Source organism: Callorhinchus milii, unplaced genomic scaffold (assembly GCF_018977255.1).
Source record: "Callorhinchus milii isolate IMCB2004 unplaced genomic scaffold, IMCB_Cmil_1.0 Scaffold72, whole genome shotgun sequence".
Classification (NCBI taxonomy): domain Eukaryota; kingdom Metazoa; phylum Chordata; class Chondrichthyes; order Chimaeriformes; family Callorhinchidae; genus Callorhinchus; species Callorhinchus milii.
Window position 1 is genome coordinate 152,847 of NW_024704813.1, and position 17,778 is coordinate 170,624.

The 17,778-nt window shown below is 41.4% G+C and overlaps 1 protein-coding gene across 2 annotated transcripts in view; it reads left to right on the forward strand.

Moving 5' to 3' along the window:
- Positions 1–6,948: 6,948 nt before the first annotated feature.
- The window catches only part of arhgap20b (Rho GTPase activating protein 20b), a 33,917-nt gene continuing 23,087 nt past the window's right edge, over positions 6,949–17,778 (forward strand). The window contains exon 1 of one of the 2 annotated variants that reach the window (XM_007893442.2): positions 6,949–7,397. In XM_007893442.2, coding sequence (XP_007891633.2) covers positions 7,179–7,397 — 219 coding nt within the window. In that variant the 5' untranslated portion in view covers positions 6,949–7,178. The remainder of the gene's footprint in view (positions 7,398–17,778) is intronic. The other variant, XM_007893443.2, reaches the window with a different exon arrangement.

Genomic DNA, 17,778 nt, shown 5'->3' on the forward strand with positions numbered 1-17,778 from the left:
GCTGTTCTGGGGTGAATTTTTTATTTCTTTTGTCAGCCTGACACATGCAGAAATCCATTGCCGTGCTAAAAAGTATCCAAACCAAACTGAGACTTCCATGCATCCCACTTACACGTGGAAATCCCGGAGATAGATTATTGGAATGAAATGCGCCCTCTCTCCCTGGAGGGTACAAATCCTGTTTACATAATTCCAGAAAATATTAGGAGCAGGTTGGCAAGAGCCAAGGCTTGGGGACCTCAGAGTGCGCGTTGGGATAACTGCTGGAGTCTAACCAATGAATGGCATGTGTAAACCTGCTCAAAAACAACGGGGTGAAAAATTGTGAAATATGACTATCAAGTCATCCACATAGTTTTTCACAACCGTACTTTAGGCGGTTTCCAGCCCTTAGCTCAGTTTGAAACTACTTTTGCTTTATTTTGAATGTTCCACTTCCCGTTCCCCAAAGGTCAGCTGCAGTTCTGATACATTCAGCCATTGATGTCAATTGAAATGCTGAGATTGTGACTCATCTACTTCCCCTGTACAGCTCTCCCGCACCCACTCTGTGCTTGAGGGGCTTTGCACTATGCACCACCAAAGTAGAAGAGCAACAAATCTACAGTCACAGGTAGATTGTTCTTTGTCGATCCTTTTTCCAACCTAAAACCATCAATACCACTCTGCCATTACCACTTATGTTCATTTTAGTAGCAGTGCTAATACAGAACGGAATAAAAATGTTGTTTGAAAGACCTCAACTGAATTGCTTAGGTTGGACTGATTGGGACTGGAAGGATTGTTGCATTGTTAGAGGTGTTGTCCATTGCATGAAATGTTAAACCAAGGTCCTGTTTTTCTGTGCTGGGGATTTAAAGTAGGAGTTGCATGAAAAGACTGACTATCAGTTCAGATCTTTTGCTCAGCAACCTTTTAAAGTGCTGACTGTACGTCATTGCAACTGAGACAGTCAGATTTGAGATATAGAAAGTCTTGAAACATGAACTCTTTGACCTAGGGATCGTAAACCTCAAGCTTTCTTTGCAATGCTTGACGGCATTTTCTTGGGAATAGATTGTTGCTGCTCTAGACTCCAAAAGCTTAACACGAATAGGTTCATATTTAGCTTGGATACGGTTTCCTATATTTATTATTGTAGGAAACCGTATTATTGACTATTTCCTACGATAATAAATGACTGAAGAATGTTTCATTCACATTGGCTGAAAATCATGTGAAATCTGTTTATAATAATCCTGCATTTGATATAGCGGATTTCGTGTCAAGAGGATGCCTCAAGCGATTCACAGGATTCACTGTTCATTGACTGTGTACTCTGTAAACGTACGAGGCAGTCAATTTTGTGCGCAGCGATGTTCCATGATCAGCCATGGAGTGAGTGACCAATTTTATTTGGGGGATTGTTGGCAGGGACAGAGGGAGAAACTCCTCCTTTCGAATAGTGCAGTGGGATCTTTAAGTCCCAAACTGAGACAAGAAAACCTACCCAGTCAGGTGCTAATAGGCACCAATTTTAGTGTACGCACAAAAACAATGCAAGTCTATCAACATACCAAAATACAGACAACAACACACAGGGCAACCCTGTAATTAAACTGCTCGCTGGAGTGTGGGTTAGGTTCACAAGGTATCCTATGGTCCCATGCTTACCGGAGGCATGGTACATTTTCATGGAACACTTTCATGACACAGTTTCGTGGAACACTTTCTGCACATGCATGCGACAGGCAGGAAGCAAAGTCAGTGGCGACCTGGTGACCGGGATGTCAGGCATATTTTGGTGCTTTATTTTGATGCGATAGCCTGAGATATTGAACTGAGGACATTTGTTTTTTCCTGTAAATAAAAATAACTATTTCAATGAGAACGAGAGAAGTCCTGGGATGGGAGCAGGGACCAAAGTCCTATCTACAGTGGAAGTATATTCTGATGGTGCCAAAGAGGGGTGTTCCTAAGTATCTCAACACATGCGGAGAGAGGGCAGAAAACCAACCTTGTGGAGGATAAATCTTATTTTTACATTCATTTTTGCACAATAGGACCGCATCAGCTCTTTGCCTTCATCACAAAATGTAAGCGTCGGCAGCCCAGAAGGATGCGTGAACATATAACGACTGAGATTATATCAGTTGCATTATTTTCCTCTCTGTGACATCCTACTTAAAATAGGTGCCCACTTCACTGTGTAAAGTGGCTGTGTAGATTTGACCAGGGAACCAGCAGACTGGGCCTTTCTACCCCCACTCGGAAAAGCTAACGTAGTATTTGTGCAGTTGGCTGCAAAACAACCTTTCATCGGCCAACTATGCTCACGGCTCCACAAATAACTTGGGACTTATCAGTATGAGGAGGCAGCGATTAGAGACCATAAGAATAGCAGCTGCTGACATTGATGAATGGGCCGTTTCAGAGTATCCGCCCGTACCCCATGCTGTTCCTGTTCCTGTTCAAAAAACATTTTCTTTTGTACATTGATGTTTGCTGTGTTTTCACCACTGGTATAGCTGACACCATGGTGTGCATTTGATGCTCTGAGTAAGAAAAAGGAAAAGCCTTCAGTTGCAAAAACAACTTGAGTGGGAGGCCTCTGCTTAGTGGAATTCCTATGGCTGTGCTGTTGCTTTGTGCTATGTTACAAGTTCCTGCCATACACTCACTCAATGTAGAGACATGCCTTTCATCTCAGCGCTCAGCTCTGCATATTTTACATTTGCCTCTTTTTGTGTGTGTTGAACTGGAAGGTTCACACTTTGTTTCAATTGGGTACCTTAAGCAAAATTTGAAACGCTTTAGCAAAGTGGATGTGATTTAACAGAAACCACACGTACACATGTGGAACTCTCAGTAGTTTGGCTTGGAGACTCTCGGGCAGGGTGAATGGTTTCTGGATGTGTCAGACATGCAGCTGACCCCCCAAAAATATAATCACTTGTAAACAATTATTTGGAGCATAATGTACCATTTCATTTAATTGAATTGAATCCGCACTGTAATAGGCTTCCACACAAATCAGCAAGATGAAGTTTTGTTTTGAATAAAATGTTTAAACAAGATGTACACCCAGCAAACACATTATACCCAAGAACATACGTTGAGAAATAGAGTGGCTGAATTTTGCCAAAATTACTTTGCTTGTACAATTTGGCATCAAATTTAATATTGCCCAGATTCTGGGCTTCCCAAAGGTAACATTGGTTAAACCACCATCTAAAGTACAATTGAGCCTCACAGCTTTGATCCAATGGTGTGCTACAATAAACTGATTAGTATCCAGTTCTTCCCCACTGTGGATGGGACGGGACTTTGATCTCATGCCCCCCTGTGGTCTCGCAGTCTGCTGATGCTCATGGTCAAAATCTCCCTCGTAAAAAGCTCAAGGGTGAGTGTCTGTGGAATTGGATCCTCATAAGCGACTGCACTTTCAGGAGAGGAGAAAATCTGAGCAAAAAATTCTTCTCAAACTCTCCTGTGGAAATCACAGTCAAGGTGGGTAACACCATCGTTAATGAATTGCTGCAAACAAACATCATATGATGTTCTGATGCACTAAGTGTTTTTATTCACTGGCCTGATGTTAACATTATTTACAGAACAAGTCGGTCTTCTCTTGATAACTTTGTGTAGTGAAGTATGATCAAAATACTTCTCACTCTACTTCATCCAAAGGAAAAGGTGAAATAACAAGACATCTCCATGCTTAACATGTTAGACCCGGACAGATTACGGAACAACCCGATTATCTATTTATATCACGTAGACTATTTTTTTAGTAAACCGGACTCAAATTAAAGTGCATGAGAGTTTTATTCAGGAATAGCCTCACTCAAAACTGCTTAGGAGTTCTGCATCAGAGGCATTCCAAGCACTTCTCTTAACTTGACAACATCAGACCAGTCTTTTGAAACTTTTGAAGTTTGTAATGTTTTTGTGAGCAAGGCTTTTACAAAGTCTGTGAGCACTAACAGTCAAAATCCTACCCCCAAACCCCCCACACTTTTTTCCTATTACATTCTCCAGTGTTAAGTGAGGGTTCTTCCAGAACAGGCAGATTGCAAGACAATTCTGCTTTCATCTTTTTTAACGGGTATTTGCTTTGGATGACTCATGGCCTTTTTTTTCCGCAGCTAGAATTGGCCAATTCTAACTGATTCAAGTTGCTTTGTCCACTTGTTAACTTTATGCCAAAGGAGTACAAGTCATAACAAGAGTCTCAAGCTGCTCTCTCCACCACAGAGAGAGAAGTTCCTTGATCAAAGAGTGGAATGATTGTATAGGGAGCCACAAAGTCCTATTTGTCCCATCTTACAAAACAGTGATCTGAGACTACAGAGGACCTGAAACAAGCTGTCAGAGATGCATTTTGTCTCCTCACTCCATCCATGTTACGTAAGATGTCGAACCGAACATGGTGACGGATTATTATCTGCCATGAAAATGAATCGCTCACACATACTAATCCTCTGGATGCCCAAATACAGTTAAACACTTGTACTGAATACAATTCTAAATAAATATAACTATCATCATTCTTCCACAGGTTTCAGTTGTTGGTCAGAGCTCTGTAGAAAAAAAATGGTATAACGGGACTTTGTGGACACTGTAGAGCGATCTTTAAAAAAAGGGGTTGATTGTAAAGAAAATGTAAAATATAACCCAACATTTGAGGAACTGTTTTGACAAATTAACTGTGCTATTATAATTTTAAAAAAAATGAAACCAGTATATTTAAAAAGCTTTAAATCCTTTAAAAATTGTTCAAAACATTACCCAAGATGGACAATCAACATTAATCACAAATCATAAATGCATTGCATAAAGATATTGCAACTTTTATTTATAAGTGATTAAAGCTTTGCATTTAATATCGTGCCTTTTCACATTGTTGAGACGTCTCAAAGCGCCTCACAGAATATCCTGTTAAGGAAATCAACTGTATATTTTGTGGGCGACAAATATATTAACTCCTTGCATCAGATAGTGCACCTTTCCTCCCAACGTGAGGATGCAGAGTCAGATTGGCGAACATGGTCAGTGAAAGCGAGAGGCAAACAGGATGAAATGCAACAAGCAAAGTTTCCAGACTAGTCAGGATGCTGTTGTTAACATTGTATTAATGGAACATTCTCTTTGCTATCAGCAGTTTTCTCCGGGCGCTATCACTTTCATATCCTAGCCAGAGTGCACCATATTGGATTGGACCTCACAACAATGTACAGCAGTCAGCTCCTGAGCACGTCCCAAGATTGGACAGGCGCTAGGATTAAAATAATAATGGGATATATGAGGAATTGCATAAAAAAACCTAAAACTTCCTCTCATTGTCTCGGACTAAGCGATGGAGTTTGTGGCAGGAAATATTATTGCAGCCATCAAATTAATGAAGGGAACAGTATCATGTTCAATATTTCTTCAGAGGTGACGTTAAACCGAGTTCCCATCTACCTGTTTAGGTGGAGGTTTAAGAGCCCACAGCACAATTCAACTAGAGTTTCTTTTTCTCCTGGTGTCCTGCCCACCCCCCCCCCCCCCCCCCCCCCACCGTGTTCGCTTAAAAAATAATCCTGAAGAGCTTTGAGACGTCTGTATCAATGCAAGGATTAAGTTAATTGATGTTATATTCCTCAAAAGTAAACTGATTAAGACGATTAATCTTATATGGATCAAAACCTTGGAATATTTTAGTGGATGAGGGTTTCCTCTGCTGACCCTCATCTCAATCAGAAGTCATCTCCACTGTGCTGCATTTCCCCTGTAGTTTGTAACTCTTACTTCTTACTTACTCCCAACAAACCAAGAATTTTGGGAGGAAGCTCCAAAGATTAAAAACTCACTGAGGATTTACAGCAGTTTTTTTATTTTACGTGAAAAATAAACACAACCAGATGAAAATCGTTAAATTGTTTTTAAAAATACCAAGAAATATTAGTGCTGTACTATTCAGCTGTTCAGCTTTTAACAGTTGGAACATCTGATGTTTCTGGAAAATCAGTTCTAATAATAATAAATCTTGATTTGATAATAGCGCCTTATCACATTTTCGAGACATCTCAAAGCGCTTCACAGAATATACAGTGAATTTGCTGTATACTTTGTGGGCGAAACGCAGCAGCCAATTGCGCACAGCAGTGTCCCACAAACAGTTGCGGATTGAGGGACCCAATTATTATTTGTTTAAAATTTTGTTAATAAGGGATGATTGCCCCCGGAACAGCAATCCGCCAATCGACTAACAACCAGGTTCTACTTACTGATAGATAAACAGAGGCGTGTGGAGTAAGGAAACTCGCCCTGACCCATTACTCTGACCACTACACTACAGAACTCCAGTTGTATCACTTGATGTCCACTGCAAGAAGATGTACATATTGTCAGAGCTGAAAGAGAGCCCTTTTTCATTATTACTCAGATAGCTGGAAGGACACTGTCAAAAACTGTTAAAAAGGTTCCCAACAAGGAAGAACACTGATGTCACAAGACAAGAGTGCAACCTTGGTCATGAATATGTAATTGTCCTGCTCTGTTTGTACTGTGACCCTGATTCATCATGAAATTGACACTGAAAGGACAGAGCCACAGAGACACAGCAACGTGTGAAAATCAGAGCATTTGAAATGGATCGTCCCTTCCAACTAAGGCATGATGATTTGGGTTGTAAGCTGCAGCATTATAATAATAATAATAATAATAATAATAATAATAATAATATTGGGATATAGCAGAGATTCCCACACTGTGTGTGTATGTGTAAGTGTATGTGTGTGTGTATTTGTGCCTTTGATCAGATTTCATGTCGAACCACAAGTTGCTTTCGTGCTATTTTCTTTTCTTTTTGTCATTCTGATTGCTCTCTGTTTGCGAAAAAAAAAGTTGCCTTGCATGAAAAATGCAGCAAAATGGTAACATTCATTTTCATGGGGAATTCGTTCCCTTCTTTAAAGTCGTGGGGTGGGGGTTGAGACTGGAGTAGTAAATCAATTGTAGAGTTCCTCAGCACTAAAGGGTTACAGTGGAAGTGAGGCACTGGTAGATGAGGATGACCTTATTTAGTCAGTGAGGAGGAACAGCTCTGGATAGAATAGGACTCAGTCCTAACTCAGTAGAGAGAGAGAAATCATGTAACTCCCACATTTCCAGATCAAACAGTGTACAGTCAGATCACTATCAGAGGGGAATTAATGCAGAACGCAAAAGCCAAATACTGTACCCAAATCATTTCTCCTGTTGGACATGGCAAGCAAGAGTTGGGAACATGTGCAGTGAAGGATCGAGTCAATATCATGACTCCTCAGCAGAACAGCTGTCAGAGGCAACCAAAAGCAGAAGGTGGAACTCGACAAACTAAAAGACCGGTGGCAGACAAGGTTGGTTTGAAAAGATACTTGCCAACCACAGAGGTAATTCTTTGTTAAGAGCTCAACATTTTCATATTGTGGTTTCACATCTGTATAATCAGGTTACACAGTCTCTGGCATTTCCAGGCATGTTTCACTGTGCAATTTCTTTTTTTTTTGGAAGCGACTTTTAACTCCACTTTTAAATGAAGACATTGAATGTGGCAACATGTCTAATTGCAGCAATAAACATGCTCACAAACCTGGGCATTTTACTCTCTCAATAGCTGTAACTGCACTGTTGCTTTCAGCTACACTCCCAAAACTTTTTCTTAAAAGGATATTGTTTGTCAAAAGGCGCACAGAGAGAGAGAGAGAGAGAGAAAGAGAGAGAAAGAATGGTAAAGGTGCAGATTTTAGTGTTTCATTGTTTTTGCAATTGATTATTGTTTATTGATTGATTGATCATTTATATTCTGCCCTCCTCGCACATCAACAACTCCAGTAACCCTGTGAATACTGAATGCGTGTTATTGTTGTTCGCTCGAACAGAGTAGGTCAGTTGTTGTCTTCGATTTTACTTGATATTTTGGGGGGCTTCGATTTGTTTTTGGGTGGTGGGGAGGGGGTCGGTGGAGAAACAGTGGCAAATACAGTATCTGTTCTCTATTGATTCGTAAATTCGAACCAAATGCATTTGGTGACTTTGCAGAGAGATGATTGTAGAGATCTCTTCTCATCTCCCACCCCCAGCAGAGAGGAACTGCTGCAACAGTAATTACAAGTGTCGAAGTTCATTAAGTATGAATTAAAGCAGCCATCTCTTTATTTAGATACCAACAAGGACTGTTCCCCAGGGGCAAAAGAGTTCCTCCTACAATCTCTAATTTGCATTGATCTCTAGATAGGCGATTGCAAAGCGGGAGGTTTGTGGGAAGTTTAATACCTCAACATCGACTGTGCTTAAAGCAGAAATTATGTCATTTGGCGGAACCCACCGAAAAGTGGTCACAATTGAACCCATTCAGCGCTGCACTCCCCTTCCACGTTCTCCACTTATCATCATCGTAATAATCCTTGCATTTGACGTAGCGCCTTATCATGTTCTTGAGGCGTCTCAAAGCGCTTCACAGGATATACTGTAAAATGGATTGACTGTGTATTTTGTGGGCAAAACGTGGCAGCCAATTGCGCACAGCAGTCCCTCACAAACAGTCGTGCTTTATTATTATTATTATTGTTTCAGAATTCTGCACTGATTCTCAATTCTGCGATAATTGAAAGAGATTTTTTTCCCCCCAAAAAAAACCCAGACACGGGACAGAATGCTTTTTTTTACTTTCAAAATCACAATCCTTGGTCTAATCTGACGTGAATGAACCTTAATTTTATTGCTGCAGTCAAAATGCTCCGAGTACAAATTACACCAAAAAGGTTGTCGGTTGTTCTTATACTGTGGACCATTAGCATTAATATATGTATTAATTAATATGTTAATTAGCAATACATAATTCATTATAATTAAATAATAATTGATATATAAACAATGCACGATTTTAAAAGGTTTTAGTGATCAATGTGTCACATATTACAGACATTTGGAATTTTTGGGTCTCTCCCCCCCCCACCCATCCCAAACCTGCTCCTCCAGTAATAAGTTCAATGGTACAATACATTATAACAGAACCTATCCACCCACCTGTTTAAAGTCTTTTCTGACAAGTAATAAGCAGGATGGGGGGAGGAAGGCAGGGCAGGAATTCCACCTGGGTCTGGATTTACTCTATTGACGTAACATTTCACAGAGTGCAAGATTTGGCAAATTGTTCAATTAATTTTAACTTTAAAGTCGTGTTTCTTTAGTTCTTAAACAAAACTTACAGAAAAGCGAGAATTCAAAATTTAAACAATTTATAGAATTTGCCCCATTCTGGACGCTCTGAAATGGGAAGTCAATAGTATAAATCTAGACCGAGGTGAAATTTTCTTGCCGGGGGTTTGTTACCTTAGCTGGTCATGAATAATAAATGTCCTTACGTGTTTTTCTGCTGTTAACTGAACGTGAGCAACTTTGCTTGACACAGCATCAACACATGTTTCACAACAGTACTCTTAAAGGGTTAACGTTTGCAGAGATTGTAAGTGGGTTGGGGGGGTGGTGGGTGGGGGTGGGGGGGCCGTAGGGTTAAGGCTACATTTCTGAGATGTCTGAAACTGACATTATGGTTTGTTATGGAAAAATGTAATACGCCCTGAATCTAATGTGTACGGCTCATTCAACGTCTGCTATTTATTTTATAGCTCAGTAGTTAAGTTGGGTCTAGCACCTTGGGACGTCCTCCCGATGTGAAAGGCGCTATACAAATGTAATTTGTTGTTGGTGTATTCCAAGTTCTTTGTCTGCATCTTACTTGACCTCCTAGAGATTCAGCGGGCTTCAACAATTCACTGCTCAAGGCAGACTTTGCTACGATCTTCTTTGCCACTGCAATCAGGGACTCAGGAAGGTGATAGATGGCATCTTTCTACAAGAAGTTATGCAGAACATATTCTCCCGTGTCATAGCTTGCATAGGCAGCTGGCAATGAATGAGTTACAAAAAAAAAGGACCAGTAAGGGAAAATGTATAACCCTCAAGATTTTACTGAGTTGATTGATTTGACCTTTGTTTCTGAAAAAGTCCATCAAAGAAACTTGACTTAAAATCAGATCTTATCAATTCATTGCTCGCTAATCTTTTTTGCCATTAGGTTGGGGGTGGAGGAGAGAAAAAAAGAGAGAGAGAAAGAGAGAAGTACTGTAGTTCCATTGTTTGAATTCTGAGCTAAATTCTAAGGCCCAGCTGGGATTGAATATGCTATTTAAAAAGGGTTTATTTTTCTTCAAAGGACTTGGCATCACTTGCTTGAGCTGGTACACTGTTAAGTCACCAGGTTAAAGTCAGCCAGGCCACTTAAAGATGACTGGAAAGCCCTTCTCAATGCTGTTTATAATGCTCTTAAATGCGAACTGTTTTTACACAGTGCAACATACCTGGCTCATAGGAATATGGGAACATAGGATCAGGTGTAGTCCACGCAGCCACTTGAGCCTGTTGCGCCATCAACCATGAACTCATAGAATGGTGGAACAGTTATAAGGGGCTGAAATGGCCTACTTTTGTTCCTATGTTCCTCTGAGCCATGTGTGTGTGTGTGTAAAAAAAAATCCTCTCGTTTAAAAAGTTCACTGAAAACAGAACATATTCCTGCACAAAAAATTGTGTCAGAAAAGTTTGTGGTGCAGCAAAGAGCACGTCAGCTCTGGTGGTAAGTGTCTCAGCTAAACAAAGTGGGGGATCTGAACCTGACAGATGTCCCCGCTTGCGTTCCAGACTGTTCCAGGAACCCAGTCCAACTGCTAACTCCCCGAGCACTTCTTACGTGTTTCGCCCACAAAATATAGAGTCAATTCACTTTGCAGTATATTCTGCGAAGAGTCTCGAAGACGTGATGAGGTGCCAAATCAAATGCAAGAATTATTATTATTATTTTATTGATGGCCACATGCTTCTCTCTGTTCGTTCTGTGCAAATGGGCTGAGTGCCAGAGGCAGCTCCAGCAAGATCCCATGTGTGTCTGAAAGGGCAGTTTCATTTCTGCCTCTGCTCTGACTGATGTAAAAGATGTATTGCTAGTATTCGCAGCAGAATGTAGAGTGAGCACAGCATCCAGACATCATCCCTAATGGCCTGCTCCATGTCAACTTGAATCCCTCCATGTTATAAGACATGCCTTCGGTCATTCTCCCACCCTCAACCCCCCCTTTCCTTCCACCCTTCTTAATTCCAAACCCCCAGCTCGGGTGCAAAGCCTTGACTGCCCAGCACCTTGGGATGTCAATATATATATATATGTGTGTGTCTAAAAGCATTTCACTTACAAAATATACAGTCAGTTCACTTTACAGTGTATTCCGTGAAGCACTTTGAGACGTCTCAACGACGTGATAAGACGCTATATCAATTGCAAGGATTATGATTATTATTATCTATTCATAATCATTTTGCTGCTGCAATGGAATAGATATTTATGGGGAAAAAAGTGCCTCAAAGAGTTCCTTTTTATCTAAGATTATCCTCAGCTTAGTTTATTTTTAACGTACCACTTGACATAAGGTGTTCTCATTTTAAACCCAATCCATAGACAGTTTCTGTGTTGTAACGTGTGAGTACTTCAGTGATTCTGTGATAGATGTTTTCACATTTCCAAATATAAGGTCCATTAAGTGTGGTCAAATTTTGAATACTACAGTCAAATATTTATCTTTGCTCCTTGCAAATCATTGCTCAAGATACTGATAAATGTATCTGACCAGATATTGTTTGTGTTGGGTTCAAGTTGTGGTAATGCAGAGGCCTTTACTCACAACACTATGATGTTAATTCCTTATTTTCTGTTGATTTCTGACAGTCAGTTGACAATTGTGACCAAATTTTCATTGGTTGTACCTGTTTTGTGGCTGTTTTGAAATCACAATTTCATTTGCAAAATGACACAAATTTTCTGCGTTGTTTCTTAACCAGTTCAATTTACTATTGAGCCCTAAAGTGCAATAAAGTGACTTATCTTACACTAACAGTCCTAGACNGGGGGGTTTCTCTCCTCCAGCATATGGGAAGAATTGCCCTTTTCATGATCCCTCAGTGTTTCACCAATAAGGTTAATACCTTTGCTTAACCAGAGATTAGCTTTGAGAATGAGTAATAGTAATACTCATCACACACATCCGTCAGGAATTTGATTTGTCTCCAAGAATCACACACGAGGCTTTAATCTGGCCAGCTAAATAAATGTAAATACTTCACGTTCCCAGGGCCACAGAGGCCCCTTCTGGTAAGGCACAGGCTCCCCCCACCCCTAATGAAGTCCGGAGATCGCTTGTTACACACTCTAAATTGTCAGTGCCATAATAATAATAATGATCATAATATATAATAATAATTATTTCTGAATAGTCTTATTAACAGTCTTATAATAACAGATAATAATAATCTTATTAACAGTCCCAGTTGTACCGATCATTACAGGACCTAAATGTTTATTTTCTCCTGCCACGTATGTCTGCAATCAATTTACAGATCGATGTATTTCCCGATCTTTTCTAGTTCCTTATTTCTTACGATGTAATCACTTGGGATAGTGAAGTGCAGTGACTGTGTACTAACGGCAAATGTGGCAACCAATTTGCAATGTCCTACAAGCAGGCATGAAGCAATTTTTTTTATTTGAGAGATTGATAGAAGGGACACCAGGAAAGAAAAAAACACTTCTCTTTTCAAATAGTGCCATGAAATCTTTAATGTTCACCTGGATAGATAGACAAGACTTCGGTTTCATGTCTCATCCACTGAGGTCTAATTTGCAGTATTTCTTAATGGATTCCTTAATAAGCAATTATGGTTAGAATTCCCGTCGGCCTTTGGGAACGCCATTCTGGACATAGATTGCGTAATTTTTCAAGCGATTGGTCAGCAAAGCCATGCACCAGAACAGTAACCCAAGTAAGGGGTTTTGGGGGGAATGAGTGGGGAGTGAAGCTTTGACATGATTAAAAGCAGCACCTAAATGACTGATTGACTAACAGGAGAGCAGGCTGCCATCATCAAAGGGGCCTCTTCCCTATCTGACAAGGATGGCGATGATATGATCCCAGGAATGGTGCCAGGAACAGTCACGAGGGTCTCTGGAGCAAGAATTGAGTTAAGGCACAATGGCAGGATGTGATCAATGAGGTCAATCACTGAAGGAATGGAATCACTCACTTTCCAGAATTCCTGACACTGAAGGGAAGGAAAAGGAATGACACAAAGGAGTGAGGAGCATCAAGATTAGGGTAGGGTTGGGAGTGTGTGATAAAAATGGCACAGAATCTATCAGTGCTGATTATGCTTTATCGTGTAGCGACTCGGAGGAAGTTAACAAGCAAGGCAGTTGCTGAGATCATGGGAGAAGCTCCGATGATACAGTGAACCATAAGGGACGATGACTCCAGGGGGCAGCCCCGATGGGGTAGTGGATAAAGTGGCAGCTTATGGAATGGGAGCTTCGCTGGTTCGAATCCAGGCTGAGTTTGCTGGTCCCATTCAGGGCTATGTGGTGAGTTCTCCTGGTTGTGGCAGCCGGGTGAGGAGAAGTTAGACTTGACTGTAATTCCCTCCCCCACACACACATACACACACACACACGTACACAGAGTTGAGCGACCTGCCGAGGTTCACAAAGGAATAATAGTGGGGTATGTGATACCCCATCCCAGCACGAAGGGCCTGGGGACCAGGAACAGAGGTGGGGAGATACCAAAGGGGAGAAAATTAGAAAACTACCTAAGCATGTTTAAAAATTAATGACGTGATTCACTCTTTGATTTACTTGCCACAACTAGCATTGTTTATTTCCTTTTGCGCTTTATCTGTAAGTTGCCTCCTTTTGTTCAAAAAAACCCTAAGTACAGGCCTTCCTGCTGCTGAGTTATCTCTCAGCATCTAACAGCAATTGCATTCCTTTGCTTTGGGTTTGAGGCCAGCAGAAATTGTCTAAAAGTTTATCTTGCAGCGCATCTAAGCTGTTCCAAGGGTTCAAAGCCACGTAAGGACATACAGATGGACGGTCTGGGTAAGCATCCAGCAAGCACTTTTGCTGCGACTTCCTTACTATGTCAGTATGTCTTCTGTGGCTGGTAAAACGTTAAGTGAGAATTGCACAAAGGAAGGAGAGAGAAAGTGTAATCGAAAAATCACTCTACAGTAAAAACCAGGCATTGTCACTCAACTACTTACACACTGAAATGTTTTCGTATCTGCTGTTTCAGACAGAAGAGCATCTTTGCTTTCTTCTTATGACCTTTCACGTTTGGTTCGGGCACTCCCCCACCCCCCCCATTGCCATTGACATTGCTAACCTCTATTCTAAGCTATGTGTCGTTTTTCCATATGAAGCTACAATTTACTGCAGCAATAAGAGTTGTGTCTCGCTGAGTTTCATTTGTTCTTCACTCTGGCCCCAGTGCCTGATTCTTGCTCCCACCCACGCTCATTATTAATATCAGACGTTGAACATCTCAGCCACGTTCCTCTTAAGGTCCAGACAAGTCCAGTCCAATAATCATTATTCATATGGTGAGTCCTTGGGTCGCTCAATGGAAATTTCTATCCCTGTTTTGATGCTGCCAGTTCCGTTAGTACCGTGTTTATGTACACTATGTTTGGAACAGTCCATTCTGTTTCTATGGTTATCTTCGAAAACAAAATTTCTCCGAAACAAACAGTTGAAACAAACTACAATTAATTACGCCCTAAAATAGCAATGCAAGAGGCGCATTTCCATTTGGAAATAAAAAGGACACAACGACATGGCAATAAGAGAATTTTCTAAATGCATGAAGATAGAGGCATGTGGAGTCCTGTAGCTTTGTGGTTGTAGAGCACTTGCCTCGCAAGCGAGAGGACTTGGGTCAGATTCCTGGGCAAACAAAACAATGGGCAAGATTCCATACTCCACACACTTCTGTTCACCTAGTAGTAAGTAGGAACCTGGTTGTTAGTCAATTGGTGGATCACTTTTCTAGGGGTAATAATCACCTAAAAAAAAAATAATAATTTGGTCACTCAATCCACGGCTGGGCAGAATTGGCTGCCGCGTTTCGCCCACAACATATGCAGTCAATTCACTTGGGGGGAGGTGGCCCGAAGCACGGTTGAAGAGAAAGGATTTCAGGCTGGACTGGAGAAAGGGGGCAAGGCAGAGGGATTGAGGGAGTGTGTTCCAGAGTTTCGGGGCGTAGTGGCTGAAAGCGCAACCTCCGATGGTGGGGCGGAGGGTGTGAGGGACGAGCAGGAGTGCCAGTCGAGTGGAGGTGCCGGGTGGTGGATTGGGGAGGGAAGAGGTCGGAGAGGTAGGGAGGTGCCAGGGAGTGAAGGAATTTGAACACGAGTGTGAGGACCGTTCAGTGATGGGATAATGTTCTTCATTTGATACATCGGCTTTCACCTCAGGAGGAACTCTCGAAGAGGTTCACAAGATTTACTGTGAGGCATAGTGATTGTGTATTTGTAAGCAAAGATGAACAATGATGGTTCTTTTAGGTGCATGAAAGCCATAGAGAGAAATTCCTCCTGTGACTAGATTTACTCTGTTTACAGATCATTTCTGAGTGCTCAGGATTTGGCAGGTTCTTACATTTTGACGCCAGTTTTCTGAAAGTTTCTTTCAAGAACTAGAGAAAACTGACATCAAAGTTAAGACTGAATTCATCAATTTGCCAAATGGTCCTGGATGCTCTGAAATGATCTGTAAACAGAGTAAATCTAGACTCAGTGGAATTTCTCTCCAATACTGCACCTCACAAGAATTGTCAAGGTTTTGCCTGTTAAAAATACACAGTCACTACGCTATGCTACACAGTAAAACATCATTGTCGGGGGCAGCAAATTTGACAACTCAATCCTTGGAACTTCTAAATTTAAGCTGCAAGTTAGAGATGAACAGGAACACACTTGAAAGAAGATTTACCAAAGGCAAAATAAAAAGGAACTCCTATGTTCCCAGTACAGCAGAACCCTGTTATAACTCGGCTTGTTATAACGCTTCTTGTTAAGCATTGATTTACAGACCGGACGAATTTCCGAGTGCTAAAAAATGTCTGGCTTCTGGGTTGCCGGGTCACAGCTGACCTCACTCCCTGTGTTCCACGCTATCGCGCTCTGCGGAGGAAGTGCCGCCGACGTGACATCACGAAGAAACCTAACAGGCCCGCAGTCGGCCATTTTCCTCATTTCATTGCAATGCGGAGCCGAAGAGGTTGGACTAAGTTGCCCCTGCGCAAAAAACAATAACACCAATGTGTTGTTTGACGTTCAGTTCAATCCACTCGATTCCATATGTGAAGTGAAATTCCATCCGTTTATATCTGTGCAGCATTGGAGCTGACCCACAACTGATCTGCGTTAGCACTGCAGATTTCAAAACTCTTTCCCAAGTGAGATCAAAAAGTCACACATGGTGGATGCGAGTGAAGTCTGGCAGCAATGTGAAGAGTGGCAGTTTTTAAAAAAAATTTACAGTGTAGACATACCCATTTTCTTTCCAAGTTAGCTTTGCTGGTAAGCACTATCTGCCACTTGACTGAGCTATTCGCCAGAATGGTGGGCGTGGGGGGTATTTGAGATTACACAGGCAAGCTGCTCATGATCCAAAAATATTCCCGCACTGATTTTCATTGTTTTTTATCATTCACAAAAGCCTCTGCTTTTCTCTCAAGGGCAAGCTTTCAAACATCTGTTCCTTCCTCCTCAAAATGCCATGCATGTTTCAGAACCTCTTGAACTCTCCAGTATTTTTTTGAGTCTCCAGTTTCCTATCCAATGTCAGCATTCCTTTTAGATGTTTTATTTATGTAATTTCAAAACAGACACACACAGATTGACCCTGTTACTAGGGTATTGCTCAGTCATCATCTGCACTTGGTAGCTGCCATATTTTGCAGTGGAAATATACTCCTGAAAGGTTCAATGTTAGCAAACTTATCTTGGCCAAAATTGGTTGGAATATCCCAGGTGATGAGAGGGTTTGAACTTGTGACCTTGGTGTTGGTGACAAGAAGATCCATATTTTCATCCCTTTCAGCTCAAAGGTCAAAGGCGGTGATTTGGAATGGGATTCCTTAATTAAGGAATTTGAGTGGGAATCGTTCACTGTGATACTGGCAGGAACTTCCTTCTCATTGTTTCAGTACTGCTTTGGGATCTCTTAACGTCCGGGTGGACAGGCAGACGGGACTTGAGTTTCACATCGCATCCAAAAGGCAGCACCTGCAACAATGCAGCCACTCCACTGGAATCTGATCTCATGTCCCGGTCGGTGGGAGGCTTGACTCCACAACCTTCTGTCCCAGAGGGAAGAGTCCGACCAACTGAGCCAAGTCAGTGTGATGAATAGAAGTGTACTTTGTAATGCATTTTGGGGTCAAAGACAACACTCTGAGGGTGAACCATGCTGATGAAGCTTGTGTAATATGGACCCAATTAGGGTACTTGTTACAGACCTCATGCTAGTACCATTATACTAAGATACTTTGGGATTGTAAATGTTTAAATATCAACTCGCAAAACCGCTTGAGAGCGAAGAGAGATATTGGAAACAATTTATTCAGGGGGGTTTGGCTTTGAAACTGATTTGGACGGCATTCTGACACAATAGCTAAATGCTATCAAAATGAAGATGCTGTAGATTGTGGCAGATAAATCCCAGTTCTCCAGCTCGCTGAAGGACTTTTTGTTGAACAAGGCTGAAGAATTATGACACTGATGTGACGGATATGAGGCACAAAGAAGAACTAATAGCGCACGTTTAATGCACACCAGATGTAGAAGGGGGCCGAGTCTTGTAGCAACTGTATGCTGTGTGCC